We start from the raw sequence: 19,211 nt of genomic DNA on the forward strand, positions 1-19,211 counted from the left end.
TGCATGGTGTGTTAGTTTCAGTTTAGTTGAGTAACATCAACCCCCAACACATGGTTCAGATTTCAGTTATCACAGGAAATTTACTGTGAACAATTGCATGCAGTCCAACTTTGCCGCTAACTCTACGTCCGTCCACAAATCACTATGTACTAACAGATGCTTATCTCTATCAATAACCAACCCTGTTAATTCTCCAAAAGTCTGCAGGATTGGCCACTGTGACTCTGTTACTCTGTTTGGGCACAGACAGAAAAATAAGTAGCTGGGCTGTCTCCACTCTCCCAGTGATGGACTCATTTGTTATTTACAAGGTGAATAATTTAAAAAGGGAATTGGCAACAAATAAAAGTGCAATGGAGAGACAAAAAGTGATGATGCCAGAAGTTACATTCAAATTGAATGCAAATGGATTACAGAAAAAATAGTTAACACTGTAAGAAAGGTTCCAGATATGCAGTCAGAAGAACTTAGTGAAGGCCAACTTACCACATAAATGAGGAAACTGGTGGTGAGAAAAGGCTGAAAATGACCCAGAGGATGTGACAGCAGCAAATATTTCAAATCAAAGGAAGTTTTGTAAAGATTTCACAACTTTGAGAGTATAAGCACAAAATGTCGGAAACTGATCCAAACTTACCAAGGAGCATAATTCACCAAGTTGGAAAAAAGATGCTCTTATATTGTAAATTATACAAGAAAAAGAAAGCAGGCTCTGTTCAAACACTTTGGATAAGTTTTTATAAAGCAATTAATTGATTTAATACTCAGTTTCTACTTTGTCAAACTATATATTGTTAGTAGCTGACAATCAGAGAGTTTCTAATGCTTTAAAAACAAATTTTAAAAGTCACAAAACAATCATTATTCATCCCAACATTACTGAGATCAGATTCCATGATTCCATTTACATAGTAATTTTTATAGTCCTTTTCTACCATTTAAAGTGAGAGCTGCTGCTGCTAAGTCACTTCAGTCGTGTCCGACTCTGTGCGACCCCATAGACGGCAGCCCACCAGGCTCCCCCGTCCCTGGGATTCTCCAGGCAAGAACACTGGAGTGGGTTGCCATTTCCTTCTCCAATGCATGAAAGTGAAAAGTGAAAGTGAATTCGCTCAGTCCATGAGACCCCATGGACTGCAGCCCTCCAGACTCCTCCATCCATGGGATTTTCCAGGCAAGAGTACTGGAGTGGGGTGCCATTGCCTTCTCTGAAAGTGAGAGCTGCCTATCTTTTCTGTCAGATGGTGATAAGTGCTCAGGAAACAAACTAACCAGGTTAAGAGCTCACGGAATTCCATGGTGAGAGCGGAACTGAAACTATACAAGTGGAAGGTGCTTTGATAAAGTGACATTTGAGCAGAGACTGCAAGGAAGGAAAAGAGTGAGCCAAGCAGACATGTTGGAGGAAGAAGGTGAGGGTAGAGATAGGATTTGACTGACATTCCGAGAATCACTGTGCCTGAAACAGGAAAGCCAGTTAGAGACCATAGCAGTGGTGTGGGAAGGGATGATGGTGTCTGGGACCAGGGAGAGATGATGGGCGTGAGAGTGTGCAAATTATGGACAGAGTTCAGTGGTGAGCTGTGAGAGGCTTGGACTGGCTCAAGAGAGGCAACAGTTACATTTTCAGGAATGTTTTAAGTTGCTAAATGGTTGTGAACTTGAAATTGACCACATTGAAAGCATTTTACATCAAAATTTGACATGTACTAACAATTAGGCTTATTTTTTCTTTTTTAACAGTCAATTGTTAAAGATTTACCATCATGCTACTGGGCATAATCACTTTAAAGACAGAATTGAATATGTGATATAAAAGAAAGAGAAATCGAGGATGACTCTAGGCTTCTGGACATAGTGTATTTACCATGAGCACCAGGGTTAGGAAGGATGCAAAATGATAGAAAGACTACTCTTCCCATCACAGAGAGAGGAGGGAACACTACTCTGTGGGTTTGAAAAATAAGCTATTGAGATAATGAGGAAGGAGGATAATTTTTCTTAAAACCAAGATAGGGCATCATTTATACTCAAAGGGCGAGGAGTCCAGTGAACAGAAGACAGAATAACTTCTCTGCAGAGAACATTAGTGTGAGCCAAGTCCAGGGTTACAGATGAGAGATAACCTGACCTGTGTTGATCTGACTTATTTCTCACATTCCAGGGATATGTCATGAGTCCGTCCCCAGAACTACTTCCCATGATCTCCACTCAGGATCAAGTATGAAGACATAGCTCTGGGGGCTTCAGGAACATGTGAGCAGGCAGGTCTCCATGGAAGGGAGGCATTTGGAGCAAAGTTGTGGAGCTTCTATCTGGGTTCTTCTCCAAGGCTGGGCCCTTCAGGGAGGGAAGGAGGCAGCAGAGAGAGAGGGTGGCACCAAGCAGGTGGGAAGGATGGAGCTGTGGGAAAATGTCATATGCTCATCACTCAAGAAACGTTTCATGAATCCCGCTGATGTACCCAGGTGTTCTCCTCCTAGGATACCTGTCCTGAGAGGACAGGCAGCTCCTGAGATAGGACTTTACCCGCTCAGCCTCCTTCCCTCCTCCCCAGGTTCTGTGCCCCTGGTGCCCCTTCCTAAGCCTTTCTCCTGTTACACAGAGGATCAGAGCAAGATCAGAACAGCTGATCCAAACTTCTCAACATTGCCCTAAAATATGGATTTCTTTTGCCCCAAGAAGTCTCAGATTTTAAGTGAACCACCCGCTCAGGTGTTCCTCATTCAGCACCCTCTGCCCACTTCCTCTATAGAACCCCTAAGACTCTGTGGACACCCTTTGAAAACCCCTGATCCAGCCCATCTCCTCTAGGACCTCACACACCTCCTGAGAACTGGGTAACGCTGAGAGGGAAGCAGGGCCTCCTGAGGGGATTGAGGGAGCTACTTCACCTTCTCTTAACTCCACCCTGACCTTGTGTGGTCTATGAGTAGCCTCCCTAAGCTCTAGGACAGAACTTGTCCTCCCCTCCATCCCACCCCAACTTACATTTATGCTCAAAACTTCTTGCAGATTAGGATGAGGGAGACACCAGCCAATAGCAGCATCTTGGGGCCTAGGAGGAAAACTACCAGGAGAGGCGAAGACTGTTCTGGGCCTGGAAATCAGGGGATAAGAGAATTGATTAGAAGGATCACAGAGGAACCATTCCCAGGGCCTCCACTTACTCCATCTGAGGCCACCTGGGCCCACCAACACTCTGTGGCTTTGACCTGCCTGCTGGCCTCAAGCTTGAGGCAGACATTAGGGCACAGGAATCCCTCATCTCACACTCTCTTTTCTCAGGCTTCAGTGGTCCTATAAGTTGAAGAGAAAATTCCAGAAGTGAAAATAACTGTGAGACAAGAGAAAATTCAGCAAGTCCTAGTGCACAGTCTCTCACTAGGCTGCAATTCCATCCTCAGTCAGCCATTAGAAAAATTTCAGGAGAAATAGTCAAGTCTGATAAGGTTAACATCATGAACATGAAATTTGCCTAAACTTTGAAAATATTAAAAAAAAAAAAGTGTCCTGTAGAACAGTGCATAGATCACAGGAAAGGGCTTCAACCTATTCTTGATTTAATATGGTTGGCACACAATCCCCCAAATCTGTGCACAGATTACCATATGTGTCAAAAGAGGTGATCAGTAGTGATCAAGTTAAAGATCTTAAGATGGCACATTATCTTGGATTTTCTGAGTGGAGCTCACATGATCATGAAGATCCTTACAAGTAAAAGATGGAGGCAAGGGAGTCAGAGAAGGAGGTGCAATGTCAGAAGCAGAGGTCAGCGTGATATGGGGCCCTTTGCCAAGGAGTGTGGGCACCTCTGGGAGCTGGAAAGGGCAAGAAAATGGATTCTCCTCTAGAGCCTTTGGAGGGAACACAGCCCAGCCACCATCACAGACGTCTGACCTCTACAACTATATTAAGCATATTTGTGTGTGTGTATATGTATAATATGTATTAATATACTTGCATTAAATCACTAAACATGGTAACTACTTACAGTGACTATAGGAACCTAATTCAAGGAGAGACACAATTTAAAATGTTTAACTTCTGCGTGTGCCTGCATGCATGCTCAGTCGCTTCAGTCGTGTCCGACTCTTTGTGCCCCCATGGACACATGTGACCCCTGCCAGCCTCCTCTGACCATGAGATTTTCCAGGCAAGAATACTGGAGTGGGTTGCCATGCTCTCCGCCAGGGGATCTTCCTGACCCGGGAATCTTACTGTGACACCTATGACTCCTACATTGCAGGCAGATTCTTTACCCACTGAGATACCTGGGAAGCCCCAGCTTCTAGGTGAAAAGAAGGAAAAAGTACTGTTTGGCTATTGAATGGCGAAGGGAAAATGGGAAAAAGGAAAAACATAGTGGAAGGGATTTCAGGATTTACGTTCCTCAAAGACGAAAGAGAACCAAAGAATGAGAGGACTCACAACCTTTCTCCCTCTATGAAAACCAACTAACCAAAAACTCCTTTAAATGTTAGATTATGCTGTGCTGAGAGAAGAGAGGCTAGAAATATTGTAAGACATCTCAGTACCGTAAGAACAAACAATAAGATATGCATCCTCACACTAGACCCACTGGACCCAGGAGTGCAATGGCTGGAGCCCTCAGATGCTCAGGGTAGGCTTTGGGTCTGGGTGGAAGGGTCACATCAGCATTTTAGGCTTCTCTTCAGCCTGCCAACCTAAATGTTTCAAAAAACGCTTCCAGCCTTGCTACACTAGCAACCTTGATGGGAGAGCCCAGAAGTACCAACCCTGGTTGAGTCCAAGCAGGAGATGGAAGATTAGAAAGCATTTCCAAGCCACCGTAGACAAGATTACATGAACTCTTCTCTCCTACACTCCCTGTTAAGTACAACTTGAACCCTAGAAATAACACAGAGGATAAGCATAGGAGAACTCTAGGTGGAAGAAGAGGTGAACAGGCTGGAGATCTGAGGACTGGAGGAAGAACACAGCAGTCAGTCACCCAGGTCCACTCTCCTAATTCCCTAGCACAAAAAGAGAGCCAGGTGTGGCACTAGACAAAAAGAAAGTCTAAACCAATAATCTAAATTTCTGCTTCAAGAAATTAGAAAATGAGGAGCAAGACAACCTAAAGCAAAAGGAAGAGAGGAAATAATACAGAAATAAGAAAAATAAATGAAATCAAAAACGGAAAAGAAAAATCAATGAAACTTAAAACAAAAACAATAGAGAAAATAACTGAAACAAAGAGTGTGTTCTTTCAAAACACCATTAAAATGAAATGCTTCTAATAAATAAATAAAAAAGGAGGAATGACACATTTCCAGTAACAGGAATGGAAATGGAAGACATTAGTACAGACTCTGCAGATATCAGTGGATAATAAGAGAATTTTATGAACAACTGTATGGACAGCAATTTGAAAACTCAGAGACAATGGAAGAAATAACTCAAAAAGCACAGCCTACCACAGCTCACACAATATGAAATGAATGTTCTGAATAGTCTTAAGCAATTGAAATTTTGCTTCAAATTAAAAAAAAAAAAAAGATTCTCATGACCCACATGGTGTCACGGGAAAATTTTGCCAAAAACTTACAGACGAATTAAAAACAATTTTGGTGAACAAAAAATAATTATAAAAGATATTTTGAAAAATTTGAATTTATATTCCACTTTAAATGATATTGGGAATTAGTATTGATTATATTAATTAAGTGTACACTGGTATTAGTTTTATAGAAAATAATGTCCCTAATGAAAAGACCACACAATTGCAGACACCATTGACACACATAAGTTGTGGACACAATTATGTAACTTCTCTATATCACTAGTTTAAAGGAAGTTGTTTGTTCTCTCTTTCCTCTCTTAATTCTTCCAGCAGGCAGGGACATGGACACTCAGTGACCCAGCATTGACCCAATAGATGAGGACAATACCGTAGGGCGTGTTGGAAGAAATGTGGGCCTTTGAAAGGTCTTCTGGAGAAAGATTCCTGGAAACCTGACTTGACCCTCTCTTGATGTTACATGACAGTCTACGAGATGTTTTATTTATATAAAGTGGGGGTGCTGTCATTGGAACAAGTCCAAGCTGTGGGAGAACAAGTCTGTAATTAGCATGCATCTCTTGTGCAGGCTTGGGATTCCTGTCCTCAGGAACTCATTCACCTTGATTATCCCAATGACCTGGACTAAAGGCAACAAATCTTCAACAACACAAGACCCACCCCCATCCCCACTGCTCCCTGAGTCCCTTCTGTAAACTCAAAGCCCACTGGGTGGCTGAAGCAGAAAAGGAGATGAAATGACAGTTGCATTCAGTTAATGTGCAGTGAGCAATTATGATCATTTCTGGCCCACTGTCACAAATCAAAGGACAAAGGAGCCCACGCGGTGGCCACTCATGGTCACCTGGGTGCCTGGTGCAACTCTACCTTCTTGTCCTCACGGCTCCCCTTCCAGAACTTCACAGAGTAGTAAGTACAGACATTTACTGGTGTGATGTTCCTGATATGGATGGAAAAGTCTAGGCTGAAGAGAGACCAGGCAGAGGTTAGAAAGAATAAGGAGGTGGCAAGTGGGCAGATATGGAATGGTGAACACAGAAATAGTTATTTGAAGAAAGAAAGAGGCAGGACACTGAACAGGATGACATTCTTCCTTCCTCTCTTTCTTAATGCCATGGACCATGTTTTCAAAGGATCTATAAAGAATATAACATACTCTTACCAGTGGTCAGGAGGGAATTCACTTTAAAGTTCTAGTTTATATCTATTGACTTCTAGATTGTTCGATAAAAAGCATGAAGTACTCCCTTCATTATAAAGAACTGGATCAGTTGGAGTGGAGTCCTCACCAGGGAGTTTGTGGGTGCCCTGGTCCTTCTGATGAGCAGAGACCTCCAGGGTATGCTTTTTGGTGACTGCCAGCTGCCCGTCATGCTCCACCGGCAGGTGAGCACCACAGCCTCCCTGTGGGCAGAGTTCACCAGGAGCCAGCTCGTCCAGTTAAAGGTTCCATCCTTGTTTTCTATGAGGGTCAACGTCACTTCTGTTCAGAATATGATTCCATTCTCCAACCAGGTCAGCTGCAAGTCTCTGGGGTAGAACTTGTTCACCTGGCAGGTAATGACATTCACCTGGTTCCCCATGGAGTGTTGTGTAAGCTCCAAGGTGGATAAAACTGAAAGAGCACAGAGAAGAAGCTCTGACAATATGGGACAGGTCATTGCACCCAGGTCAGAGCCAGGTGGGCAGCAAGTGCTCAAAGGGTCTCTCTGCATAGGAATGAAATCACTAAGCACAGTGCAGGGCACACAGTGGGTGCTCAAAAACTGATAGCTCCTATTAGGGTTATAATGTTTGCAATCAGCAAGATCAGTCCCTATCATACAGTAGGAACATAATAACTGTAGTAAAATAAATGAAATCCCTAGGCACATAAGGGCCCGGCTTATAGGTCGCCTAGTCACTCAGTCGTGTCTGACTCCTTGCGACCCCATGGACTGCAGTCCGAGAGACTTCTGTCTATGGGACTCTCCAGGCAAGAACACTGGAGCGGGTTGCCATTTCCTTCTCCATGGCTTATAGTAGGTGCTCAGTAATTGGAGAAGCCATTGATAAAGTAAAGAAAACTATTTAGCATAGTGTTTGGCACAGGTATCCACAGAAGTGAGTGAAGAGCTCAACTAGAAGCCTGGTGTTGGGCAGGAATGTCAGGAAGTAGATTCCATGCAATTCAAGGCATGGAGCAGAAAGCGAGCAGGAGGAGCTAGCTGGGGTCTTGGGGGCAGGTGTGGACTTGAGCTAACATGAGGGGCACCTACCTTGGATAGTCTTGGACAAATTGGCAGTCCCACGGAGAGGGGCCCCCCCCCCCCCCCCAGGGTGACATGGGCCACCTCACAGATGACCTGGGAGTGAACATCTCCCGGGGCCCACAGCACCCTGGTTGTGCTGGAGATGCTGTAGAAAACACTGTCTCCCTCTGGATCCACACTGGTTTGGGAGGCTGAGAGCTCATTGCCATTTTTGAACAATTTAAGGGAGATGTTTCTGGGGGAGAAGCCGTGGGATGTGCAGGTGAAGCTCACTGTCTGCTCAGGTGTAGCCCTCACTGTAGGGCCAGATACCATGGGCGGGGAGGGCTTGGCTACAAAAGGAACATTTATAAACAATGAATGTGATTGTGATTATCATCACTAACAAAAACCTTGTGACAATGTTAAGAAATTGCAAATATATTATTTTTAAATTCTTCAAATGATTCTGGGAAGGCACTGTTACCATCGTCATGTTAAGGGGAGACATACAGGTTCCCAGGGGTGACTTTGAATCAGGGGCAGGGCTGACTGGAATTCCAGACCTGAGTTCAGAGTCCACCTTCTTTCCTCTGCCAGGGGATTTCCCGCCAATCTGGGCACAGGAACAAAAGCACTTTTTGGGCTCACTCTTTTATTAACTATTCCTGACTGGGCTCACCTGGAAAACTTAACTAACTTCAGAAAATGCATTTACAGAAGGAAATGCGGGGAAGCAGGAGCACAACAGGACCACACAGAAGCTGAAGCAGGGTGGCCAGTGGATGAGAGGTGTGGTTGTGGCACCTTCTAGCTCCTCATCTATGAAAGAGGGTGGCTGGCATTATCCTGCCCAGGCTTCAGGGAGAGTTAAATCTGGTGCTGGAAGTGTTTTTGCTGGGAGTAAAACAAGATGCTTCACTAAACTAAACAAATACATATCTCTGTTTAACCTGGACTCTATTTATGTTCAGAACTGTCTTTCAGGCAGTTACTCTTCCCACAAAAATGCCAGTAGAACTAGTATATCAATCCCAGAATTTCAAAGGAGGGTGCAAACAGGCATCTTTCTGAGTCGGGTTTTTCTCTTGGGTTAGTTTTGGGTTGAAAAGAAAGATCATTGAGTGCTGAGAAACCACAGGTGCTTAGCTTCCTAACTGGTATTAAATCCACAGAGACACAGACATAGGCCTACAAAAAACCCAGATTCACACAAATCAGCAAGTCAATGTGAGGGTCCCTGTAGAGGAGTCCTGTAGGGTGTCTCTCAATTGTTCATTATTACCCAATACCTCCTGTAAAAGTCTGTAGACAGCAAACATTACAGATATTTGCATTTCTAAATATTTAACTTGCTTACTAAAACTCATCAAACATTTGAGGACGTACATAGCTATTTTTTTTAAAATATTTATTTCTTTGAACTTGTTTCATTCTTTTTTTAAAATATAAATTTATTTATTTTAATTGGAGGCTAATTACTTTATAATATTGTATTGGTTTTGCCATACATCAACATGAATCTGCCACTGGTGTAAACTCCAGCATCCTGGACATCCCTAAAGGGACCAGGTACTGTGATCAGTTACTGCTTATCCAGAGTTTCCTCAGAGCCTAAAGATGGCCTGATCTCTTGATCACCCTCAGCTCTCTAATCCCTCCCACACCTCTGAGAGGAAGGGCTGAGTGTGGCCCCATATATAGGACAAAATTCAGGGACAGTGCAGCTGTCCAAGGACACGTGGCAATTAAGGTCAGAGTTCACCTCACTGCACACAGGACTGATTGATTTTAGTGTCGCAGTTCTTTACCCTTGAGCCTCACACTTTCTGGACAAAGTGGATACAAGCACCACCTGGTAAGATGAGGATGTATATAAAACACAGATCTTGGCATATAGTAGGTGCTTAATCAATAACATCCATGATCTTATCATAAAAGAAAAGTGAAAGTGTTAGTCACTCAGTCACTCAGTTGTGTCCGACTCTTTGCGACCCCATGGACTATAGAGCTCCAGGCTCCTGTGTCTATGATATTCTCCAGGCAAGAATACTGGAGTGGGTTGCCATTTCCTTCTTCAGGGGATCTTCCTGACTCAGAGATTCAACCCAGGTCTCCAGCATTGTAGGCACTTTCTTTACCATCTAAGCCACTAGAGATGCCCTTGTTATCATAAGATCTGGTCATTCTAGTTCTGAAACTACGTATTTATTTTTTAGGCAGTAAGAAGCCGAAACAAAAGCACAACTGAAGCACCAAGGAGAGTCATATTCTGCTCCAAACAGCTGCCATGCAAAAATTGACATTAAAAAAAATAGTAGAAACACCAAATTATGAATCTGTCCCCAATTACAAAAAATAATCCCATCAGAGATAAGTTTGGGGAATTAGCTTTCAAAACACACAAGAGACCACAGGCGTTTTCCTGCAGATTAGCTCTTTACAGAAGCTAGAAGCACTCTCAAAGGAGAGAGGACAGGTTTCATCAGTGTCACTGTGGTTGTTGAGGCCGGAGGGCTCCAGGCTGAGAAGGGAGTGTTTTCAGGGATTCCAATGCCTGTTTAGGCACACAGGTGTCTAAAGATGGGAAGATTTCCCTGGTGATGAAGCTCTGGTCTGAACAGGACAGTCTGAGTGAGTAGGAAGGCCCTCTCAACCCAGGTGAGCTCTGTTGGAGTGGGGTCTCCTTGCCACTCCACTCAGGCTGAGTTTCTTGGGCCTCCTAAGATCTGTCACCATCACAGGTTATTCTGAAGTGCTCACACTTGGGAGAGCTGGTCTTATAATCCAGGCACAGCAGGGGACCGACCTCTATCAGGGAAAAACCACAGCCTTCCCTCTCGGTGACCTCAGAGAACACGCAGCTCAGGCTTCTCTGCCCTAGCTGGGCACCAGCATCCTCCACAGGAGTTGACACTCAGCTGTCCAGGCCATATCTGTGCACTTAAATCAGGATTTCTACGGTACAGCCAGGGTCCTGGGATCTTGTCACCATCTCCCATCTCCAATGAGCAGCTGAGGTTGAAAGGCACCCAGCTCCACAGTAAGTCAATGGTACTCAGTCCTGGAGGGAAAGTGACCCTGTCTGGGGTCTTCTGGCTCCAACACATCAGGGCTCATGTTAGTGGAACATGTGTCACATGCCAGGGTCTGCTCTAAGCTCTTGACATGTGTCCCTCATTTAGTCCTTTCAGCTACTCTGTGAGGACAGGGCTGGCACTGAGGGATGAGGACACTTAGGCCCAGAGTGGGGAGAGATTCGGCAGAGGTCCCAGCGCTGGGACGGGGCGGAGTTGGGATGAGTTCTCAGGCAGGGGTTTGGCCCAGGCTCTCAGACACTGCCCTGAGCTCAGGAACACCCTAACCGCCACCCCTCTGCCCCAATCCAGAACTTCCTAGGCCCTCTCCAATCAATCACAGACCCCTGAAAGTTGTGTGATCACCATAACTTCGTAGATGGGGAAACTGAGGACGAGAGGGAACTGAGACGTGCCCAGGACCCCACAGCCTGACCCCACAGCCTGGGAGGTCAGCACCATCGCTCCCTGAGGGGCTCTCCTTTCACCAGGTCATTCTGCCCTCAGGACACCCTGCAAAGGTTGTGTGATCATCCTCTTTCTACAGGTGAGGAAGGGGGTGCCCAGTACAGGGAACTGTGCTGGTGATTTGGATGGAGCTCCTCAAATCCTTCCAACTCTCCTGAAAGACATGATGACCACATCGTGCAGATGAGGAAACTGAGGCGGAGAGAAATGAAGGGTCTGTCTCCTCTTAGCCCCTGACTGTGTCCTGGTATTTCCTGTCAAGTCCAAGCTTTCAGGTCCATCAGCAGAGCAAGTGCCCACCTTCAGGAGCCGCCACACTGACCACCACCCCGCCTTTTCCCTCAGATTCTTGAATTCAAGTGACTACAGGGAGGAGGAGCCTCTCAGGGCCCAGCCCTGGGGACCCTGGAACAACAAGGGAAGACATGGGCTCCCAACACCTGAGTCTAGAACAGGAACTCTTGCTCACATGGGCCCTCATTACCCTCTAGGGAACACCTCCCTCTCCTCATCCTCAGTCCACCAAACCAGGAATGGGCGTGCCTGGTGCTGCTGGCATCGCAGTGGCCCCTCTGGGCTCTGTCCACACCACCCTTCCCGGACCTGCTCCACAGGAGGCCTAGTGAAGGGGCAACATCACGTCAATGGGGAGAAAATCTCCTGATGCTCTTCAGAGTGTTGATCCCTGTCACTGCGGAACTTTCCAGCACGTCATGTGACACTGAACGGTCCGTCTCATCTGGGTTGTAAAACTGGACTTGCCTCCCTTACAGGGCCTTTTAAAATGTTTATCTCTAAAGAAAAGAATGAAATATGAATTTAAGAGGACAGGGCTGGAGTCTTCTCAACTCTTTGATAAGCACAGTGGGGTGTGCAGAGAACAGGGCTGTGTGACTGTGAGTGCCTGGGATTCGATCTTGGCTCCTCTACCTGTTCACAAATCAGGTTCCCTCTCTGAGCCTCAGTGTCCTCACCTGTAAAAGTGGTAAACAGACAACCTTTCCTTCTGAACACTGTTTATAATGAGTAAATGCCTAAGGAGGATTCACCATCTGACAGGCTGTTCCTCCTCTCCCCTCCCTCCTTTCTCAACCAGGGAATCATCTGGGCAGGCGGCCTGGGGAAGAGAGCCCTGGGAGCCAGCAGATCTGAGAGATGGTAGAGCCACTTACTAGCTGTATTGAGACTGAGCAGGGGATCCACCATCTGGGAAGTTTAGTAATATCTGAGAAATCAGGAAAAAACATCTTCCCTGCTGATGTCTAGATGTTTGGGGAGATTATTTGCTACCAAGACTAGGAGGGAAATTAGGCAATATCATCACACAAATTAAAATCCACATACTGTCTGAACTGGTGGCTGAGTCCCTGGTGGCTCAGAGGTTAAAGCGTCGGCCTGAAATGCGGGAGACTCGGGTTCGATCCCTGGCTTGGGAAGATCCCCTGGAGAAGGAAATGGCAACTCACTCCAGTACTCTTGCCTGGAGAATCCCATGGAGGGAGGAGCCTGGTAGGCTACAGTCCATGGGGTTGCAAAGAGTCGGACACGACTGAGTGAATTCACTTCATTTCACTGTCTGAACTAGGAATGCCACTTCCAGTGGGTATTTCTCCTCTGAGTACAGTGACACTTGGAAAACTTATCCACCTTAGCACTGTTTGAGTAGCCCAAGGTTAGGAACAACTTAGTCTCCATCAACAGGAGACTGTGAGATAAATGATGCTGTCTCCATATGCTGAGTGTTAAGCAGTTGTTGAAAAACAGGGCAGCTCTAGGTGCTGATATGGAATGAGGGATTTGGGATCATGTGGGTGAAAGTAGGGAGAGTTTTCTAGTCACCTCAGGCTCAGGGTCTGAATGTGAGGGACCTTCTGAACCTTGGGGGAAGCAATGAAAAGAGCTCCTTGGTTAATTCAAGGAGATTCAGGGTGGTGGTGGTTTACTCACTAAGTCGTGTCCGACTCTTGCGACTTGGACTATAGCCTGCTGGACTTCTCTGTCCATGGTTTCTCCAGCAAGAATACTGGAGTGGGTTGCCATTTCCTTCTTCAGGGGATCTTCCCGACTCAGGAATTGATTCTGGGTCTCCTGCATTGCAGGCAGATTCTTTATTGACTGAGCTCTGAGGGAAGCCCAAGGAGTTTTTATTCTGCAACTTCTACGTGCCAGGCCCTTCCAGAAAACTAGTTCCAATGCCAGTGAAGGAAGGAGCCTTGCCTGGAGTCAGATTGAGTTCCTTTTTTTTTAATGGAAAAGAAAAAAATATATAAACATAGTGAGATATATTAACATTTATCTGAGAATATTTTATCAAATGCAGAAAAAATAAGAATAGGAATATCTCGATGTTATTAATAATTTAAATATAATTGAATTATATTTAATTAGTTTATATTAATCATATCCTACACAATATATTTAAAATTTTGTATCTCATACGTTGTTGTTAGATGTCCACAGGACATTAAAAAAAAAACTGGCAAAAAGATGCTACTGCTACTGCTAAGTCACTTCAGCCGTGTCCGACTCTGTGCGACCCCACAGACGGCAGCCCACCAGGCTCCCCCGTCTCTGGGATTTTCCAGGCAAGAACACTGGAGTGGGTTGCCATTTCCTTCTCCATCTGATATGATTAGGCCCAGATATCTAACTGTTGACAACTAATTGATATCTAAATGTTGATAACTAATTGTTGACAAAGCTGAGCCTTTTCTCTTGATGGCTTGTAACCATAGCCTGCCAGAAAGTTTAAGAAATCTTCTGAGGCTCGCAAACAAGCTTCCTCTGTCTCAGCACAGAGCAAAATATCATCTACATATTGTAACACCACCGCCTCAGAGCTATTAAAGTTTTGTAGATCCCGTGACAAACTTTGTCCGGATAAGCGAGGACTGTCATGAAATCCCTGGGGCAGAACTGTCCAGGTTAACTGAGAAGCTGGCTGCGTAGTCTTCAAAGGCAAATAGAAATTGACTTTCTTCCGCCAAAGGCACTGAATAGAAGGCATCTTTTAAATCAATTACTGAGAAATATTTGGCTCGTTCAGGAATTTCAGACAATAGAATATAAGGATTGGGCACCACGGGGTGTAAAGAACTACAGCCTCAATTATTATACATAAATCTTGAACTAGTCTCCATTTACCATTTGATTTCTTTATACCCAAAATAGGAGAGTTGCAAGGACTGTTACAGGGAATTAATAGTCCCTGTTCCTTTAAATTTTCGATGAGGGGTTTTAACCCTTCCTTAACCTCAGGTTTCAGTGGATACTGCTTCTTATGTGGAAATAAGTGCGGGTTTTTGAGCTTGACAACTACAGGAATAGCATTTTGTGCTCGACCCACAGATTTTCCATAAAGGGAGAGAAAGTGAGGGCTCCATATTCATGAAAACAGAGGCATGGACCTTGCTCAGTATATCCCTCCCCAAAAGGGGTGAGGGAGATTCTGGCACGATCAGCAACTCGTGTGAAAATAGCACAGAATCCCAGTTGCAAGATAAAGAATAACTGAAATAATATCTTTTGGCAAAAAGATAAACTGTACTAAATCTCAAAAAGTATAATTATTTTTGTGTGTGTGTGATTCAGTTATACATATACACATATGTTATTTTTGAAATTATTTTCCATTATAAATTATTATAAGATATTGACTATAGTTCCCTGTCCTATATAGTGAACTTTTGTTGTTTATTGCATATCTATATTTTTAAACTAGATATCTAGCATTCTATTAATACTAAGTCAAACAAGTAGAATCAAAATATCATATTTTTTTAGTTAGGTAAAAATTCATTAGTTTTCTAAAATATATATGTTATATATAATTTATATATATGTATACAAAAGCTTTTCTACTACCCTTGATAAAGGTTTGAGAAATGAACATCAACAAAAAGAAGAGATGCAGAAACTGGAAAACATGAACTAAATGAAATGGGAGCACGGAATATGAAATAGAAAAAGTGAAACAGACTAAATAAAAGATCCTCATATAGTCCAGCTGTTTTTAAACATGGCTGCTCATTAGAAACATATTGGAACTCTGGCCAAAAAAAAAAAAAAAAAAAAAAAAATCAATACTCTGGTATTTGTATTTGTATTCTGCACTATGCACTAGGCTCTTCCATGAAACAAGTTCCAATACTGGTGCAGGAAGGAGATTGGCCTTGAATCAGACTGGGTTCTTGATGGATCCTTTCACTGACTATGTGACTGTGGTCTGGGCCCCTGTCACCTCTTGGCCTCAGGGCCCCATCTGTACATAGGAGGTTGGGAGGATGATGCCTAACGCCCATCCCGTGCTGAGAGTCAAGGATTCAGGGCCTTTGTCAGAAAAATCTAAATGAGCACCTTTGCTGCCTCAATGGCACTGCTCCTAAGTCACCCACATGGAGAACTGCTTCCCTGAGGAGGGACATTCTGAGAGGAACCAGCTCTGCTGGGAGCCTTTAGTGACTGTGTGAGTCAATCCCTGAAGGACAGAAGGAAACACCCAACCTCTTGGCATTGTCTCCGAGAAGGGCCATAAACACTGAAACTGCATCTCTTGGAATTTCTTCCCAGTTTAGGAAATTCTGAATAGGAAATAAAGAATAACACCTCTGCCCTCCCTGCCCTGGATGGCTTTCTCCTCTTTGGGAGGAAGAGGACATAAGCTTCATGGGAGAAGAGCCCTTGCCTGCTTTGCTCACTGCTGCTTCCACAGCATCCAGAGCAGGGCTTGGCACACAGTAGGTGCTCAATAAGTGCTGAATAAAGACAAGACTCAGCCACACTGAGGGTGCACTCTCCAGAGGTAAGAAGTGAGGCCTGGCCTGTCAAGGAGCAAGTCACTGACTTTCATTTCCCTTATCCCTGGAATCAAAGGACTGAATGTGATGGAAAAGACAAGGACTGTGGAACCAGGTAGATGGAGGATCCAGGCTTTTCCCACGTTTACCAGCTGTGGGGCCCTGAGCAAATAGCACAGCCGTCATGGCCTCAAATACTCTGATTTGTAGAAGGGAGTAAAATCAGATCATGTCCAGATCACTGTTGTACTGGATTCCTTTTTTTGCTCAAAGAGTGAAGGGCATTCTTGTTGACTTGTCAGAGACCAGGGAATGAGGACACCCAGGCCATACTCACCGCTCACAGTGAGATGAGTGCCTGGTCCAGACTTAAACTCCACGTCGCCCTGTTCTCCTTTCTGGAACTTCACACAGTAGTAGACACCAGTGTCTGCTGGGGTGACGTTACTGATGTGGATGGAAAAGTCCATGTTGTATCTCTTTGTGACATCTGCAACACGTGTTACTCGGGGGGAGACACCTCCTCTTTGACTGTAGATTAACTCCCGACCTGGCCCAGTTCCCCTGAACCATTTGATGGGCCCCACGGGGCTCAGGGAGGTCGTGGTGCAGTGCAGAGTGGCCGTCTCTCCTGCTGCAACAGACACTGACCTCTCAGGCTGAATCACCTGCAGCTGCCCCTCACCTGCCGCTCCTGGAGGAAACACAAAGCAGTTATTTATTCATCCTCATGTGATCCTGTAGGTTTTCTCACATGTTTATCAATGATTAACAACAGCTTTCATTGTCTGACTGCACCATGAATGAGCCTTAAACTCAGCACACTGCATGTACATTGCATGAAGCTTGCACAACGAGCCTGTAATGTAAGACACTAATACAAGAGAGGAACCGAGGCACAGAGGTCAGTGATGTGGCAGAGACTGGGACTGAGTACTTGAGCCCTCTCTGGAAGTGTCACGATCGACTCAATATTCCTGGATGTTCACTGTGTGTCCTCAGGGATTGCTGCACTTCTGTCCTTTGCATTAGGTAGGACCACATGATCTCTTATTTGGGCTCCAAAATCACTGTGGATGGTGACTGCAGCCATGAAATTAAAAGACATTTGCTCCTTGGAAGGAAAGTTATGACCAACATAGATAGCATATTCAAAAGCAGAGACATTACTTTGCCAACAAAGGTCTGTCTAGTCAAGGCTACGGTTTTACCAGTAGTCATGTATGGATGTGAGAGTTGGACTATAAAGAAAGCTGAGCGCCGAAGAATTGATGCTTTTGAACTGTGGTGTTGGAGAAGACTCTTGAGAGTCCCTTGGACTTCAAGGAGATCCAACCAGTCCATTCTAAAGGAGATCAGTCCTGGGTGTTCATTGGAGGGACTGATGTTGAAGCTGAAACTTCAAATATTTGGCCACCTGATGTGGAGAGTTGACTCATTGGAAAAGACTTTGATGCTGGGAGGGATTGGGGGCAGGAGGAGAAGGGGACGACAGAGGATGAGATGGTTGGATGGCATCACCGACTCAATGTACATGGGTTTGGGTGGACTCCGGGAGTTGGTGATAGACAGGGAGGCCTGGCGTGCTGCGGTTCATGGGGTAGCAAATAGTCGGACACAACTGAGCGACTGAACTGAACTGAACATGACCTCTTAGATCACTGAGTTATGAGGAGAAGTGATGCATGTATTTTGTATGTTATTCATTAAACTGCGAATACCTTTATGGACCAACTTCACTCCTCCCCAGGGATCCACACACTCATGATGCAATTTGCTCCAACAACCTGGATACTTGAGCGACAGTGATATGCAGAGCTTCCAGCACACAATGAACATTTAGTTTATGAAGAAAGTAAAACATTGTTTCAACTCCCTGGGATTTTTTCCAAAGGCAAAATGACAGTGTGTCACAATGACATGTGTTATACTAGTTACCTAAGGATGCTGTAATAAATTAACAAAAATTTAGTGACTTAATGATAGTTTTATTATCTTATAATTCTGAATGTGAAAGCACCAAAAACAGTATTATGGACTAACATCAAGAAGTCAACTGGGCTACATTTCTCTAGAGGCTCTTATCATTGCCTCTGCAAATTCTTGACACTGTCTACTTTCTTCTTCTCAAGGTTTCTATCTTCTTATTGTGCTTCCATTGTCACCTGTACTCTAACTTTGGATTTCTTGCCTCTTCTTATAAGATTATATTGGGCTCCCATTTATAAGCAAGGATAGTTTCCCATAGCAAGAGCCTTAATCACGTTTGCAAAGTTTTTTTTTCCATGTAAAGTAAAACATTCACTAGTGAGTATTAGGACATGGATCTCTTTGGGGGGCTATATTTTGTTTACTTGATTTATAACTCGTTTTAATTGTAGTGTATTGATTTACAATGCTGTATTAATTTTGCAGTACAGAATGTGACTCAGTTATACATATTTTTAAATATATTCTTTTCTGTTATTGTTTATCACGGGATACTGAATATAGTTCTGTGTGCTGTACAGTAGGACCTTGTTCTTTATCCTTTCTATATATAATAGCTTACCTAACCCTTACTCCATTACCTTGATAACTGCAACTCTGTTCTCTATGTCCTTGAGTCTATTTCTGTTTCATAGGTAGGTACATTTGTCTCTCTCTCTCTTTTTCTTTTTTTAGGCCACATCGTGTACCTTGAGGTTCTTTGGTCCCCTACCAGGAATCAATCCCAGGCCCCTGCAATGGAATTATGAAATCCTAACCATTGGACCATCAGGCAACTCCCTGGGTCATTTTTTGGATTCCATATACAAGTGATATCATATGGTATTTGTCTTTCTTGTTCCGACTTACCTCACTTAGTATGACAATCACTAGTTTATCTAAGCTGTTGCAAATGGCATTATTTCTTCATTTTTTATAGCTGAGGAGTATTCCATTGTATGTATGTTCCACATCTTTTCATCCATTCGTCGATTGATGGACATGTACTTTGTTTCCTTGTCTTCAGTTCAGTTCAGTTCAGTCGTTCAGTCATGTCCGCCTCTTTGCGACCCCATGAATCGCAGCATGCCAGGCCTCCCTGTCCATCACCATCTCCTGGAGTTCA

At 44.2% G+C, this 19,211-nt stretch overlaps 1 protein-coding gene and 1 non-coding gene across 2 annotated transcripts in view; one reads left to right on the forward strand and one right to left on the reverse strand.

The window, feature by feature from the left end:
• Positions 1-2,999: 2,999 nt before the first annotated feature.
• The window catches only part of LOC120868588 (signal-regulatory protein beta-1-like), a 36,186-nt gene continuing 19,974 nt past the window's right edge, over positions 3,000-19,211 (reverse strand). Inside the window, 6 exon segments of the mRNA XM_040247308.1 lie at positions 3,000-3,100; positions 6,835-6,927; positions 6,930-7,160; positions 7,804-7,855; positions 7,858-8,129; positions 16,455-16,811. Coding sequence (XP_040103242.1) covers positions 3,000-3,100; positions 6,835-6,927; positions 6,930-7,160; positions 7,804-7,855; positions 7,858-8,129; positions 16,455-16,811 — 1,106 coding nt within the window.
• Positions 12,686-12,757, forward strand: TRNAF-GAA. Its single transcript has one exon. It is a non-coding gene; the product is annotated as a tRNA-Phe (tRNA).

This window comes from Oryx dammah, unplaced genomic scaffold (assembly GCF_014754425.2).
Source record: "Oryx dammah isolate SB20612 unplaced genomic scaffold, SCBI_Odam_1.1 HiC_scaffold_10, whole genome shotgun sequence".
NCBI lineage: Eukaryota > Metazoa > Chordata > Mammalia > Artiodactyla > Bovidae > Oryx > Oryx dammah.